The sequence below is a fragment of the Hyperolius riggenbachi genome, chromosome 5 (assembly GCF_040937935.1).
Source record: "Hyperolius riggenbachi isolate aHypRig1 chromosome 5, aHypRig1.pri, whole genome shotgun sequence".
NCBI classification, from domain to species: domain Eukaryota; kingdom Metazoa; phylum Chordata; class Amphibia; order Anura; family Hyperoliidae; genus Hyperolius; species Hyperolius riggenbachi.
Window position 1 is genome coordinate 270,222,752 of NC_090650.1, and position 16,477 is coordinate 270,239,228.

At 44.3% G+C, this 16,477-nt stretch overlaps 1 protein-coding gene across 5 annotated transcripts in view; it reads left to right on the forward strand.

Annotated features, from left to right (window-relative positions):
• LOC137517650 (uncharacterized) overlaps positions 1-16,477 on the forward strand; it is a 57,195-nt gene that overhangs the window by 11,342 nt on the left and 29,376 nt on the right. For 3 of the 5 annotated variants that reach the window (XM_068234642.1, XM_068234646.1, XM_068234643.1), the window contains exons 2-3: positions 1,571-1,770; positions 5,985-6,028. In XM_068234642.1, coding sequence (XP_068090743.1) covers positions 1,682-1,770; positions 5,985-6,028 — 133 coding nt within the window. In that variant the 5' untranslated portion in view covers positions 1,571-1,681. Of the gene's footprint in view, positions 1-1,570; positions 1,771-4,599; positions 4,680-5,984; positions 6,029-16,477 lie in introns of those variants that run through there. The other 2 variants (XM_068234644.1, XM_068234645.1) reach the window with 2 other exon arrangements.

A 16,477-nucleotide genomic window follows, 5' to 3' on the forward strand; every position in this document is an offset into this window, starting at 1 on the left:
TGCGGTTCTCCGCGCTCACGAACCCCGGAAGTACGTCTGGAACCGTTCGCCGGCGAACCGTTCAGGCCATCTCTAATGCACAGCACAGTTGTGTCTGTTACATTTTCATGTCTCCCTATAGGTCAGTTCAGATAAATGCATTTTAGCTGAAAGCTTTTTCTCAAAACACTGCTGCATGTATTTTTGTGTATTGTGGACCCAATGCATACTGTATGAGCATGAGAGAGAGCATGAGAGAGAGCATGAGAGAAAGGGCATAGAGGCTTCTAACCTTCCACTCTCTATGCCCTATCTGTCTGCTTGCACTATAACCTGATTTGGCTTGCTCCCTCTGACCTCTACAATTTTATGCACTGGTTTGTACTCTGTACAACTGTATTAACCCTCCGCGTTTTTCTTGCACTATGGCCCATATGCATTTCACTTTTTCTCCAACGTTTTCTCCTAGATGATCATTTTTCATCTTCTCTTTAAAACAACTTTTCAGCATTTCGTAATTGAAAAAGTACTAACAGTAGTACAAAAGGTACTACATTTTCCTGCTTGCCAGGGGTTTAAAGGCATTTTATTAACAAGGTGCGAAAATATCAATTTGAAAAAAACCGAGGAGAAAAAAGTGAATTGCATATAGGCCAATATCACTGATTACATGTTTAAATTCTCGGTTTACTGTGTGTGACTCTGACTCCAACTGTGTGCATTCTTGGCTCACATTAATTCCTGGCTGCTATTTGTGTGAGAGCCATTCTTTATTGCTACTTTTTGTCCATTCTGATACTGAAGACATTCTCACCTGCAGCTCTTTTGATGTTCAATTTAGCCTTTAATTGACTTCAATCCTCCTCAGCTGTGTTGATAGGGCTTTGAGTGGAATACTAGGGGCAACTCCCTGGGGCAGCCTGAGCATACTGAGCAAAGATCTCCAGCAAAATATCAATAGAAGTATTTACACTTGGCATTTGAATTATACATGAATTAAGCATGAGAAAGCAGCCCTTAATTACTGGTACTCTGTATACAGGCCTCTGCGAATAAATTCCTCACTGATTATTACAATTTCCATAAACCTTTATTTGCTTCAACTCCCTGAAAGGTCACTGACTTGGATTGCTGTCACCACAACTTACTGCTACAAATACCCCCTGTATTCACTCTGCCCACCCTAAACCTTCCCTCATTCTGCAGTCTGTTAACTCTTTATTTGCCTGTTTCTACAACCTCCTACTGAAGAAGCAGAGTGTTTTGCACATGCAGATAGCCACCCAGTATAACAAGTTAGAACTCTACTGAGGAAAAGCATGCAGAGTTATATCATACACCACCATCAGGAAATGCAGCTTACTTAGAACAGAGAGGAGCATAGAGAATATAGGAAATAACAATCCCATAAAGATCATCATCACATTTTACACACAGTAACATCTTGTGGTTGTTTTACTATACTGCAAATGGTAGATAGATCCCTAAAATTATAAATATATTTCACAGCTTTGTGATGTTATTCGATTATTTTTGCAGTGTCATTTTTCTGTATCTTTGTGTTTTAGGATAGTATTTGATTTTGTTTCAGGAGCCTGAGTTATGTCACAAGGAGATAGGGAGGAGAGGGCAGGTCCGAATTCCACATTGGGGGCACAGAGGTTTGTAGCGACACCACTGCTGGTTGCACTTACCTCAGTGGATGGAGACCTTGATGATGAGAACAGCTTGTCTTGCCGTTCATCGTCTAGAAGGAGTAGAGTTGAAGCAGGAACCTCAAGATGACAATAGGTAAGAGTGCTGGTTGATGGGCCAGATCATTCACAATTCATGTAGTTACCCTGGCAGGGATTCTGCAATCTCAAAGTAATTGAGGAGGAAAAAGTATGTAAGGTAGGAGAGGAGTAAAGAAGGAGTAAGTCAATAAACTGAAAGAGGACACTCTGAATATGATAAGTGTAACAATCTTACCTTCCTGCGGCGAGTCCCGCGGCCTCTTCCGCAGCGTCTCCAGCGGTACTCGCTCGTGTAGTGGGACTCCCGCTCTGCCGTCCTCCAGTGGCATCCCCAGCACCCCTCAACATGTGCGCGTGCGCAGTACGTCCAGACGGACATGCGCGGCGCAGAGCAGCCTTTATAGGCTGAGGAGGCATGTCTGATGGGGTGTCAGCTGAGATGTCATCAGCTGACACCTTTTTGCAGGAGGTGATGTCAATTCTGGGGGCGGGCTTTTGCTCTGCCTCTTGGGTATTTAAGGCCAGGGAATTCATTTGCTCATCGGCCTTGATACTAATCAGTTCGCTGGTTCTTTGTCCTTATCTTAGTGAGATAGTCGTTGACAGCTATATTTCAAATATTGCGCACACCACGATATATATGTACTCTAGTCAGTCTAGTATTGTGTTATATATATATATTGTAATTATTCTGATTGTTTCTGTGTATGACCCGGCGTGCCCTCCACTTTGATTAAAGTCTCATCCCTCTGTACCACAGTCATCTGATACTCGTTATTGACCTTGGCTAGCCTAACGACTCTGTCTCTGTCTCATCCTGAATTGTACCTCAGCCATTTGATCTTACGTGTATGACTTCGGCCTGTTTATCGACTTAGCACTTGTCTCAGCCCTTTTGTACTTTAGAGATCTGAATACCTGCGTATGATCTAAGCCTGTTATTTGACCTAGCTCTGCATTAGACGTTCTGTACCGCATATTTCTGACCTCCCGTGTATGACCTTAGTTCACGATCTGACCTCGATTATTGTGTATTCTGTGTGCACCTCAAACCCAGCATCACAATAAGTGTCAGAAAAGGGAAAATGTTATAGTAAGAAGCAAAAACATGGAGACATAGTTGATTACAATTCTTTGTTTTGATTGGTATATATAATACATCCAGTTCTCAGCAGTTCACTGGCTGAATTGTAAATAAAGGATTTATATTTGCCTCTTATCTTATCTATCCTATCCTGTCTAGGAATTATATATGTCTCTCCCTTACAGCAATGTAATGTATTGTATATTTTGTCCAACTAAAAAAACATGGACATATATTACATAATGTAAACGTAAAACTACAATTATACTTTAAAGGCGGAAGATTAGGGTTATATTTATATCAGGCATGTCTAAAGTCTAACAAGGAGGAAAGCTGGCACATCCAAAATCAATCTTTATTAGTTTCATGTAAAAATATGGCCTTATATGTGTATGGTGGTGGATTCTCCATCATTCTCCAATGTCTAAAGTCCAGCACGGGGGCCAAATGTGGCCCACCGAAAAATAAGAATAATGTGCACAAGTCCATTTATTTTAACAATTCAACTTAAAAGGGGAAACTAATGTATGAAATTAACTCATTACATGCAAAGCAAGATATTTCAAGACTTTATTTATTATTATTTTAATGATTATGGCTTACAGCTTATGAAAACCCCAAAATCAAAATCTCAGACCCCTAGAATATTGTGAAAATGTTTAATATTCTAGGCTCAAAATGTCAGACTCTAATCAGCTAACTAATCCAAAACACCTGTGAAGGGTTCCTATTTCATATATTAGTTTCATCAGTTGAACTGAAATTAATGAACTTTTGCATGATATTCACATTTTTTTGAGTTTTATCTGTAGATAGACTTGAAAAACATGTTACTTTTCCCAAGTAAAGAGCTAAATATATATATACTTTTTTATTGGTAAAATTTAATTAAAAGGATATTTGAAGTGGGCACAAAAAGTAATATATTGTTTGCCCCTTGCTTCTTACCAGTATATGAAGCTTTCATAGTTGCCTCAGTGCTCTTGGCTCATCCGCTCTGCAGCTTTTAACTTTTCGACTGGGAATAAGTTGAACTGAAGCGACCATTGCCACTAATGGTTGTATTTGAACTGGGCATGCGCAAGTTGCTGAGCTGCACAATATCCCCTTCTTTATAATAAATAGTGTTACAGATAGATATGGAAGACAGAAAGCAATGATTGTCTAAGAGAACTTAACACCATATAAAGCAATTTAATTAAGTTAGTGTACACTCACGCTGTCCCTCCAAAATATACACATTATTATTATTAGTGTGTGGCTGGAAAGTGTAACGGTTAAGGGCTCTGCCTCTGACACAGAAGACCTGGGTTCGAATCTCGGATCTGCCTGATCTGTAAGCCAGCACCTATTCAGTAGGAGACCTTGGGCAAGTCTCCCTTGTCTGTGTTTGTAGTACTTATATAGCACCGACATCTTATGCAGCGCTCTACAGAGTATATATATTGTGTTGTCACCTAACTGTCCCTCAGAGGGGCTCACAACCTAATCCCTACCATAGTCTCATGTCTATGTATGTATCGTGTAGTGTATTATATTATAAAGAGTGTAAAAGTCTATCAAGAAAGTAATGTATTATTTCGAAATTGTATTTTCATATACTTGATGGGAACCTGATGTGAAAGAGATATGGGGGCTGACATATTTATTCCTTTTATCCACTTGCATACCAGAAGTCTCTGGCCCCTTAAAGAGGAATTCCAGTGAAAATAATGTAATATAAAAGTGCTTCATTTTTACAATAATTATGTATAAATGATTTAGTAATTTCCCATTGTAAAATCTTTCCTCTGCCCGCAGCCGTTTGCTATCGGCGCTGTCAATCAGCGCCACGTGGGCCGGAGTGGACTGCGCAGGCACAGAACTCCAGGAAGCCCCCGGTAAGTAGCGTTTATTTTATTCAAATTTCCCTGACAACTCCTTTAAGGACCAGATACTGCTTCCACCAGAAAACAGGGCTTACTGACGAATCGCAGCATGCACCCACCGCTCTAGCCAGTCACACCACTCACCCATCGCTGCATGTCCCTCTTTCTGCCGTTGCTATGACAGCAGAGCTCTGGGAGCTGGTCAGGAGCCAACTTCAATGGCTCCTGACCCTATTATCAATGTGAGCCAATGGCATTGGCTCACAGTGATCATGGGGTCAGGAGCCAGACCGGCTCACAGAGTTCTGCCGTCATAGCGATGGAAGAGCGAGGGGCCTTCTGTGAGGGAGAGATTGGCGGGAGCACGAGAGCGGCAGGTCCATGCGGCGCGGTAGTTGAAATCTATGACCTGGCAGGAATAAGCAGCCCCAAACTGGGCATCGATTTCAATTACCACGGTGCGCAAGTGGTTCAACAATGCAATTTGCCTGGCTGTCCTGTTGATCTTGTGCCTTTAATACTTTTAGCCATAAACCCTGAAAAAGCATGCAGATCAGATGGTCGGTCTGACTTCTGACTAGAGCCTGAGTTATGCCAGAAAGATCAGCGGGAATGGAAGGTAACTGGTATTGTTTAAAGGCAAATAAATGTCACCCTCCACACACCTCTCACTTCAGGCTGCTACCATTGAAGAAGCAACATACTAACAGTGGTGGAGAGTGACCAATCACCCTAAGAAAGAAATACACAGAGACAACGGGAGCCCAAATAGTGCTGTATGTCACAGATTGGTTGGTAAAAGCTAAGAGGAAATTGTAGTACTCACAAACGAAGATTGCATTAGGGGCAACCAACCAGTGAAGGAAGGTGAAGATGTATACACCCAACTCCACTCGGGTGTCCAGCTGGAACTCGATGTGGTCGCACTCTTGGAAAAAACAACAAAAATCCTATTGGCAGCACACCACTAGGTACCAAGGTCCACCCCTTTATTTGGCCTGAGGAAGAAGGGTCAGACCCACGAAACCCATTGCCTGTGCTTATTGAAATTCACATTTACTGTACATGAACTTGTCATTACTGAGGTAAGCCACCTCTTTTTTTCTATTTTTGGTTGTTTTTAACCCAGTTTTATCTACTATTGGGCACCTCTTAATCCCTTGGAACATACTACCAAAAATGTTTTTGGGTCCCCAGTGTCAAAGTAAAAGTCTCTAGATGTAATTTAGATTAAAAAAAAAATAATAATTTAGGCTGTACTTCCTTGTACTTAGAACCAAATATGGTGTACTGAATTTTTCCCAATCTTTCTTTCAGCTTTCATAAATGTGAAGAATTTGCCACACTGTCCATTTGTGCAGGTTAGTTGGAGTAGAGTTGATGTGCAAATGAATACGATTTAACCTCCCTGGCGTTCTGGACGAGCTAGGCTCGTCCAGAGACGCCGGAGGTCACCGCTCAGGCCCCGTTGGCCGATTTGAATAATTTTATTTTTACACATGCAGCAATCACTTTGCTTGCTGCGTGTCCTACCTGATCGCCGCCACTTGCCGCCGTTCCACCACTACCCGCCGCGATGCAGTGCCTCCCCCCCCCCGAGACCCCATGCGCTGCCTGGCCAATCAGTGCCAGGCAGCGCTGAGGGGTGGATCGGGACTCCCTGTGACGTCACGACGTCGATGACGCCGATGAAGTTACGACGTCACGACGTTCGTCGCCATGGCGACGGGGGAAGCCCTCAAGGAAATCCCATTCAGAACGGGATTTCTGGACGGGTCTTTGCGCCAGATCGGAGGGCAGGGAGGGGGGAAACATGTAGCTAACGCTAGGCTAGCTACATGATGTAAGAAAAAAATGTGCAAAAAACGTTTGCGGGATTCAGACCGCCAGGTAGGTTAAAGTGTACCAATTTGAAGTAGCACAGGCACCATAACAAGACCTCTGTAATTCCTCTCTACACTCCTACAGCTACTCAGATTTGATATGCAAACATCAGCCCTTCCTCTATGTTTTTTTTTATTATTAAGAACTAGGCAGTCATAAGGCTGCCCTGAGGGGAGGAGTCATAGCTTAGCTTTGACATGTATGAAAATCATGTCTCTTTGGTAATCACTATTTGATAGCAGTATAACTGCCCACAGGTTTCGATTGTGGCTAACAGTAATCTTAATCATTTACTATTCTGTTGGTTGTTGATTTATAGTAGATACATGGCAATGTAAGCTTGCAGCATATACAGGGAGTGCAGAATTATTAGGCAAGTTGTATTTTTGAGGAATAATTTTATTATTGAACAACAACCATGTTCTCAATGAACCCAAAAAACTCATTACTATCAAAGCTGAATATTTTTGAAAGTAGTTTTTAGTTTGTTTTTAGTTTTAGCTATTTTAGGTGGATATCTGTGTGTGCAGGTGACTATTACTGTGCATAATTATTAGGCAACTTAACAAAAAACAAATATATACCCATTTCAATTATTTATTTTTATCAGTGAAACCAATATAACATCTCAACATTCACAAATATACATTTATGACATTCAAAAACAAAACAAAAACAAATCAGTGACCAATATAGCCACCTTTCTTTGCAAGGACACTCAAAAGCCTGCCATCCATGGATTCTGTCAGTGTTTTGATCTGTTCACCATCAACATTGCGTGCAGCAGCAACCACAGCCTCCCAGACACTGTTCAGAGAGGTGTACTGTTTTCCCTCCTTGTAAATCTCACATTTTATGATGGACCACAGGTTCTCAATGGGGTTCAGATCAGATGAACAAGGAGGCCATGTCATTAGTTTTTCTTCTTTTATACCCTTTCTTGCCAGCCACGCTGTGGAGTACTTGGACGCGTGTGATGGAGCATTGTCCTGCATGAAAATCATGTTTTTCTTGAAGGATGCAGACTTCTTCCTGTACCACTGCTTGAAGAAGGTGTCTTCCAGAAACTGGCAATAGGACTGGGAGTTGAGCTTGACTCCATCCTCAACCCGAAAAGGCCCCACAAGCTCATCTTTGATGATACCAGCCCAAACCAGTACCCCACCTCCACCTTGCTGGCGTCTGAGTCGGACTGGAGCTCTCTGCCCTTTACCAATCCAGCCCTGGGCCCATCCATCTGGCCCATCAAGACTCACTCTCATTTCATCAGTCCATAAAACCTTAGAAAAATCAGTCTTGAGATACTTCTTGGCCCAGTCTTCACGTTTCAGCTTGTGTGTCTTGTTCAGTGGTGGTCGTCTTTCAGCCTTTCTTACCTTGGCCATGTCTCTGAGTATTGCACACCTTGTGCTTTTGGGCACTCCAGTGATGTTGCAGCTCTGAAATATGGCCAAACTGGTGGCAAGTGGCATCTTGGCAGCTGCACGCTTGACTTTTCTCAGCTCATGGGCAGTTATTTTGCGCCTTGGTTTTTCCACACGCTTCTTGCGACCCTGTTGACTATTTTGAATGAAACGCTTGATTGTTCGATGATCACGCTTCAGAAGCTTTGCAATTTTAAGAGTGCTGCATCCCTTTGCAAGATATCTCACTATTTTTGACTTTTCTGAGCCTGTCAAGTCCTTCTTTTGACCCATTTTGCCAAAGGAAAGGAAGTTGCCTAATAATTATGCACACCTGATATAGGGTGTTGATGTCATTAGACCACACCCCTTCTCATTACAGAGATGCACATCACCTAATATGCTTAATTGGTAGTAGGCTTTCGAGCCTATACAGCTTGGAGTAAGACAACATGCATAAAGAGGATGATGTGGTCAAAATACTCATTTGCCTAATAATTCTGCACTCCCTGTAATGGATTCAGCCCTATTGAGTATTACCTCTACATGACTCCAACCATCCATACATTTCTTGTTACTAACCAACAGGATACGTTTTAGTATAATCAATGAACACGGTAGATAAAGAAGATAATATGAAAACATGATGTGCTGTAGAGATCAGCACTCATTTTTCCAATTATATGTTAATACTAGAAATGTTCTAGGGCTTTGAATGATGTTTATAAAGATAACTGATCTGTACAATTGTGTTACTTTGAATAAGATTATTATTGTCCTTTGAGTGATTTTCAGTTTCCTCACTTGGCTGTTTTGTATAAGTCAGATGACTTAGTCCATTGTGCAAATTTATCTTCATAAGTGCTATATATATTCATCAGTGTAAATACTGTATATATATATATATTAATTGCATGCACCATTCTCTCCCCTCCTTCTACTTTCTCGCTTATCATTAAGCTGAGAAGTCAAGAAATCAGTGTGATTTTTTTTTACTGTTTTCTTGAGGATGTATATGAAAGAAAACATTTCATTGTGGTTTGTGTGGTATACAGCATGCAATGCAGTTCAGGCTGCACTGCCATAAGAAATAATGCTCGCAGATATTTACAGCAAAATGCTGCCACCTGGTGAACAACAGGCCCATGAAATTTATATTCCTGTTAACAGTTTATTATCATTATTCTTTAATCAACATAAACAAAAACAAACGTATATGCAGCTATTTACAAATAATATAAAAAACAATGACACAATAGTAGTGTGTTTAGGAGAGCCTGCAAACTTAAGGATACGGAAAGCATTTACTGTGTGTATCATAAACATTTTATCCAGGTAGGTACAATTTAAAGGACAATATTACAATAGCAAGAAAAAGTATGTGAACCCTTTGGAATTATATGGATTTCATAAAATGTGATCTGATCTTCATCGAAGTCACAATAATAGACAACCACAGTCTGTTTAAACTAATACCACACAAATAATTAAATGTTTTCTATGTTTTTATTGTACTCACTATGTTAACATTCACAGTGCAGGTAAAAAATGTATGTGAACCCTTGGATTTAACAACTGGTTGAACCTCCTTTAGCAGCAATAACTTCAACCAAACTTTTCCTGTAGTTGCAGATAGATGTGCACAACAGTCAGAAGTACCCGTATTTCGCGCCGTATAAGACGCTCCGGAATATAAGACGCACCCAGGTTTAGAGGGCAAAAACCAGGGAAAAAAAAATACTAAACCTGGTGCATCTATATTCCAGGAGCGTCTTGTACATGTACTTCTGTGTGTCCTCATGTGTGCTCCTGTGCCCCCCATATCCTCATGTGTCCTTCTGTGTGTCCTCCTGTGCCCCCCATGTGTCCTCCTGTGCCCCCATGTGTCCTCCTGTGCCCCCATGTGTCCTTCTGTGCGTCCTAATAAGCCCCCCATGTGTCCTTCTGTGCCCCCATGTGTCCTGTGTCCTCATGTGCCCCCCCCCCCCCCCCCACGTGTCCTTCTGTGCCCCCCATGTGTCCTTCTGTGTGTTCTCATGTGCCCCCCGTGTCCTCATGTGCCCCCATGTGTACTTCTGTGCCCCCCCATGTGTCCTCCTGTGTGCTCCTGTGCCCCTATATGTCCTCCTGTGCCCCTCATGTGTCCTGTGTGCCCTAATGTGCCCCCATATGTGTGCTCCTGTGCCCCCCATATGTCCTCATTTGCCCCCCATGTGTCCTGTGTGCCCTAATGTGCCCCCATATGTGTGCTCCTGTGCCACCCATATGTCCTCCTGTGCCCCCCATATGTCCTCCAGTGCCCCCCATATGTCCTCTTCCCCCAGCCTTCCTCCCTCCCACCTGCCTGCGTCTCCTGCCCCCCCCCCCCCCCCGGATGGAAGTGTCAATAGCGGCGGCAGCTTACCTTTGGGAGGCTCCTGCGCTGATCCTAAATCATTGCGCTGCCCCCCGCTAGCCTCCTCTGCCCCCCCACTGCTTATCTGGCCCCCCTGGGTGAATGAATAAGTAGCGGTAGCTTACCTCCGCAGTGTGCCCGCGATGACTGCAGACATCAGTCTTCCAGGCACTTCTCGCTCTAGTGGCTGGCTTGAACTGATGACGCGCAGTTAAAAGCCGGTCACTAGAGCGAGAAGTGCCTGGAAGACGGACGTCTGCAGTCATCGCGGGCGCACTGCGGAGGTAAGCTACCGCTACTTATTCCTTCACCTGGGGGGGGGGGCAGAAAAGCAGGGAGGAGGCAGAGGAGGCTAGCGGGGGGCAGCGCAATGATCTAGGATCAGCGCAGGAGCCTGCCAAAGGTAAGTTGCCGCCGCTATTGACACTTCTATCCGGGAGGGGGGGGGGCAGGAGACTCAGGCAGGCATGGGGAAGGCAGGCAGGGAATCCCCAACATGGCGGCAGGTCGGCGGTTCGGAACGGCGGGCGTTATTAAGTTGGGGATTCCCTGCCTTTGCCGTATAAGACGCAGGGACTTTTTCTCCCCATTTTTGGGGGAGAAAAAGTGCGTCTTATACGGCGACAAATACGGTAATTCTTGACCATTCCTCTTTACAGAGCTGTTTCAGTTCAGCAATATTCTTGGGATGTCTGGTGTAAATCGCTTTCTCAATCGGGTTGACGTTAGAACTCTGACTTGGCCACCCCAGAAGGCGTATTTTCTTCTGTTTAAGCCATTCTGTTGTTGATTTACTTCTATGTTTTGGGTCGTTGTCCTGATGCAACACCCATCTTCTGCTGAGCTTCAGCTGGTGGACAGATGGCCTTACGTTCTCCTGCAAAATTTCTTAATAAACTTTGGAATTCATTTTCCTTCAATGATAGCAATCCGTCCAGGCCCTGATGCAGCAAAGCAGCCCCAAACCATGATGCCCCCACCACCATACTTCACAGTTGGGATGACTTTTTGATGTTGGTGTGCTGTGCCTGTTTTTCTACACACTCAGTTTTTGTGTTTCTTCCAAACAACTCAACATTGGTTTCATCAGTCCACAGAATATTTTGCCTGTGCTGCTGTGGAACATCCAGGTGGTCTTTTGCAAACTTTAAACATGCAGCAATTTTTTTCTGGACAGCAGTTGCTTCTTCTGTGGTATCCTCCCATAAACTCCATTCTTGTTTAGAGCTTTATGTATTACGTATCTAACATGGATGTTAGCATATGCCAGAGACTTTTGCATGTAGCTGACACTCTAGGATTATGATTCACCTCATTGAGCATTCTGCGCTGTGCTCTTGCAGTCGGCTTTACAGCATGGCCACTCCTAGGGAGACTAGCAGCAGTGCTAAACTTTCTCCAACTATAGACAATTTGATCTTACTGTGGACTGATGAACTGCAAGGCTTTTGGAGATACTTTTATAGCCCTTTCCAGCTTTATGCAAGTCAACAATTCTCAATCATAGGTCTTCTCTTGTGCAAGGCATAGTTAAAAAAAATTCAAAACTAGTGTGTTTTTTATAGGGCAGGGCAGCTGTAACCAACACCTCCAATCTCATCTCATTGATTGGCTGACACCTCACTCCAATTAGCTCTTGGAAATGTCATTATTCTAGGGGTTCACATACTTTTTCCACCTGCACTGTGAATGTTTACATGGTGTGTTCAATAAAAACATGGAAACATTTCATATTTGTGTGGTATTAGTTTAAGTAGACTGTGATTGTCTATTGTTGTAACTTAGATAAAGATCAGGTGACATTTTATGACCAATTTGTGCAGAAATCCATACAATTCTAAAAGGTTCACATACTTTTTCTTGCTACTGTACATACATATAAGATTAACATTTTTCCCTAGTTAACCACTTCACCCCCAAGGGGCTTTTACCCTAATGGACTGGAGCAATTTTCCCATCAGCGGTCCTACCTTTCATTTGCCCCAGGGCCCCCTGAAACACCCCAGGCTGGCATCACCCCCAGGGCCCCCTGGTCACTCATGCAGCTCAAGATCACTGGGGATCCAGCTCACACCACTGCTGCTCCAGCCATGCCAGACGGGACTGTTACCACAGCAGTCCGCGCTGACTCAAGATCCACCACCGCCAAGGGACAATGAACACAAAAAGGCATTTGCCACCTGCGTGGGGTAAGTCTCACCGGCTTCCCTGCTCTGACTGGCTCACCACGCGGTCTGCTCCTCCTGGGCCGCATCGATCGACCCCAGCCACCTTGACGCCTGATCCATCTGACCTAAGCCACTTCCCTGCCTGATCCATCTGTTGGCTGCCCTGCACAAGGGGACTCACTCTTCACTGTCCTCACTTTCTCTCTCACTGTATCTTTATCTACCTTACTTTTCTCTCGAATCTCTCTCTCTTCACCAGGGATGGACTGGGGGGGCATCTGATTCAAGTATCGCTGCAGAAGCGTTTGAGTGCCATATATGGCAGCGGATTACCCTCTCCAGTCCTTCTCTTGGGTCCAACTGTAAGTTTCTATTCTCTATATCTCTCTACGATTCTTTTCCTTGGAATTCTGGGGGACATCCAAATACCTGCAGAGCTGTTGAGCGCTGCAGAGAAGGTGGCGGCTCCACTCACATAGCACTTGGATGTCCCCTCGGGACCTTCCACTATGTAACTATGTAACTAAGTATTGTGTTCCATGCACTGTGTACTCACTACTAAATGTAATGTACATTACTGCTTGCGTTTTTGCTGTACCATCACCGACTCTGCACGTGCCAAAAATAATTCCGGGTACAACCCCCGTTGTGCAAAATAAATGATTCTGATTCTGATTCAATAACTTTATCACTGCTTGTCACAACAAAATTATCTATATCTTGTTTTTTTTTCACCACGAATTAGGCTTTCTGTGCCTTGTACATTATGCTAAGAATTATTTTATTCTAAATGCATTTTAACAGGAAAAATTAGAAAAAACTTGAAAAAATTCATTATTTCTGAGTCTTTGGCCATTATAGTTTTAAAATAAAATGTTCTACTGTGAATAAAGCCTAAGTATTTTATTTGCCCATTTGTCCTGGTTATTACAACATTGAAATTATGTCCCTAGTATAATGTATGGCGACAATATTTTATTTGGACTAAAAGTGTATTTCTTTCAGTTTTGCACCCGTCACTAATTACAAACCCATTTCTTACATTACAAACAAACTGTATTACAAACAGTAATATACCCTCTTGCCACACAGGTTATTTTCTTTTTTACGAGTGTTTTATTTTGGTAACTATGGGGGGGAAGGAGGTATTAATTTATTTTTATTTAATTTACAATGTAAAATGTAGTGTAAACGTGTATTTTATCTTATGTATGTATTATTTTTTTCTTACCACTAGATGTCCTCGCACTCACTATCTGTGTGTTTAGAATGAGCACGGAGACAGCGTTTGTCACAGCAAAGGTCATTGGCTTTTCATTGAAACCATGATCTTTGCCTTACAGGCACTTTGATTGGTTTAGGGAAGACTTATTTATTATTATTTATTTGTTGTATTTATAAAGCGCCAACATATTACGCAGCGCTGGACAATAAATAGGGATACATACAATATTTAGGGGTGACATACAGCAAAATGACAATACCTGAATACAAGAAAGATCAGATCATGCAGCACAGTATGAGTACAAGGTTATGCTTAGTCAGTCACTGGATGGAGCATGGAGATTAGGCAAGTTAGGTTCACTCAGATGCCTAGCATGGGTTCACAGTAATGGAGGTGCATGATCAAGTTGGACACAAAAGGAGGAGGACCCTGCCCAAAGGCTTACAATCTAAAGGGAGAGGTAGGGACACGAGAGGTAGGAGACCAGAGTTCAGCTGTGGGTTTAGAGCACTTGTGAGGGGTAGTAAGCCAGAGTGAAAAGGTGAGTTTTGAGGGCTTTCTTGAAGATGTTGAAGGAGGGGGCTGCCCTAATGGGTGGAGGTAGGGAGTTCCATAGTGTTGGAGCAACTCTTGAGAAGTCCTGGAGGCGTGCATGGGACTGGGTGATGCGGGGGGCGGTTAGGCGAAGTTCATTGGAAGAGCGGAGTGAGCGGCTAGGTGTGTACCTCAGAGTAAGATCAGAAATGTAGGTTGGACAGGTTTTGTGGACAGATTTGTAGGTCAGACACAGTATCTTGAATCTGATTCTGGACTGGATAGGAAGCCAGTGGAGGGATTCAAGGAGGGGATCCGCCATGGTGGAGCGATGGGAGCAGTGGATAATTCTGGCTGCTGCATTCATGATGGACTGCAGTGGGGCTGTTCGGGTCATAGGGAGACCAGACAGCAGGGCATTGCAGTAGTCAAGGCGGGAAATTATGAGGGCATGGATGAGGAGTTTGGTGGTGGCAGAGGTTAGGAAAGGGAGAATTTTACAGATGTTACGAAGGTGGAAGTTGCAGGACTTTGTGAGGTTTTGGATGTGGGGAGTGAAGGAGAGTGCGGAGTCCAGGGTGACACCCGGACAGCGGGCTTGAGAGGTAGGGTGAATGGTAGTGTGGTTAACATTGACATGCACATCTGGGAGGTTTATGGATGCCCGGGGTGGGAAGATCATAAATTCCGTTTTGTCTAGGTTTAGTTTCAGGAACCTAGCGGACATCCAGGAGGAGATGGCTGATAGACAGGAGGAGACCTTGTCCATGGTAGTGGTGGATATGTCAGGGGTGTGGAGGTAGATCTGGGTGTCATCTGCATACAGATGATAGTTAAAACCCATGGAGGAGATAACCTTGCCAATGGAGGATGTGTATAGGGTGAACAGTAGGGGGCCAAGGACCGAACCTTGGGGGACTCCCACCGAGAGGTGGTTGGGGGTGGATGAGGACTCATTGAAGGCGGTCGTGAAGGAGCGGTTGGAGAGGTAGGATGAAAGCCAGGACAGGGCAAGATCGTGAATGCCCATGGACTGGAGGGACTGGTGGAGTAGGGGATAATCTACTGTGTCAAAAGCTGCTGAAAGGTCAAGAAGGAGGAGAATGGAGTATTTACCTTCAGCTTTAGCTAAGGCAAGGTCATTGACCACTTTGGTGAGAGCAGTTTCGGTTGAGTGGGCAGGCCGAAATCCAGATTGCAGTGGGTCTAGCAGTGAGTTGGCATTTAAGGAACTGGGTCAGGCGTTTGTGAACCAGACGCTCAAGGAGTTTTGAGGCAAAGGGGAGGAGGGAGATAGGACGGTAGTTTGAGGGAAGCGAGGGGTCGAGGGAGGGTTTCTTGAGCAGGGGTAGTACAGTGGCCTGCTTGAAGTCTGAGGGGAAGGTGCCTGTGGAAAGGGAGAGGTTGAACAGGGTAGTGAGGACTGGGGCCAATTCCGTGAAGTGAGGCTGGAGTAAATCAGAAGGGATGGGGTCAAGTAGTGGTATGGGAAGTCTGCAGTAGGTGGATGACTTCCTCGGTGGTAGTAGGAGTGAAGGATGTGAGGGAAGGATAGGGTGGAGGAGGAGCTGGTTGGAAGGGGGTGGGAGGTGAAGATTTGAGATAGGATATTTCCTGTCGGATAGAGACAATTTTGTTGGTGAAGTGGGTGGCTAAATCTGTGGCAGAGAGAGAGGAAACTGAGGGTGGGGGGGTGGGTTTAAGCAGGGAGTTGAAAGTGGCAAAGAGACGCCGGGGGTTGGAAGCTTGTGCTCCGATGAGCTTGGTAAAGTATTCCTGCTTCGCATGAGCAAGGGCAGTGTGGAACTGCAGCAGGTTGGTCTTGAACTATAGGAAATCCTGGTTAAGTCTATATTTCCTCCATTTCCATTCAGTGGCACGTGTTTCCCTCTGGAGGTTGCGAGTATGGGTAGTGCGCCAGGGCTGGGGGTTAGGGGGTCGGTTGCGGTGAAATATTGGTGGAGCAGCTTTCTCTAGGGCTGATGAGAGAGTTTGGCGATACTGAGCTGCAGCAAGATTAGGACAGGTTAGGGTGAGGAGAGTGGAGGAGAGGGCATGGAGGGGGTCAGCAAGGACGCTAGGGTTGAGCTTGCGTAGGTCTCGCTGCCATCGACCAGGTGGGCGGGCGGGTAGTTTGGAGGTGCCTTCCGTGAGGAGGTTGAAGGTGAGATGGTGATGGTCTGAGGTTGGAAAGGGTGCGA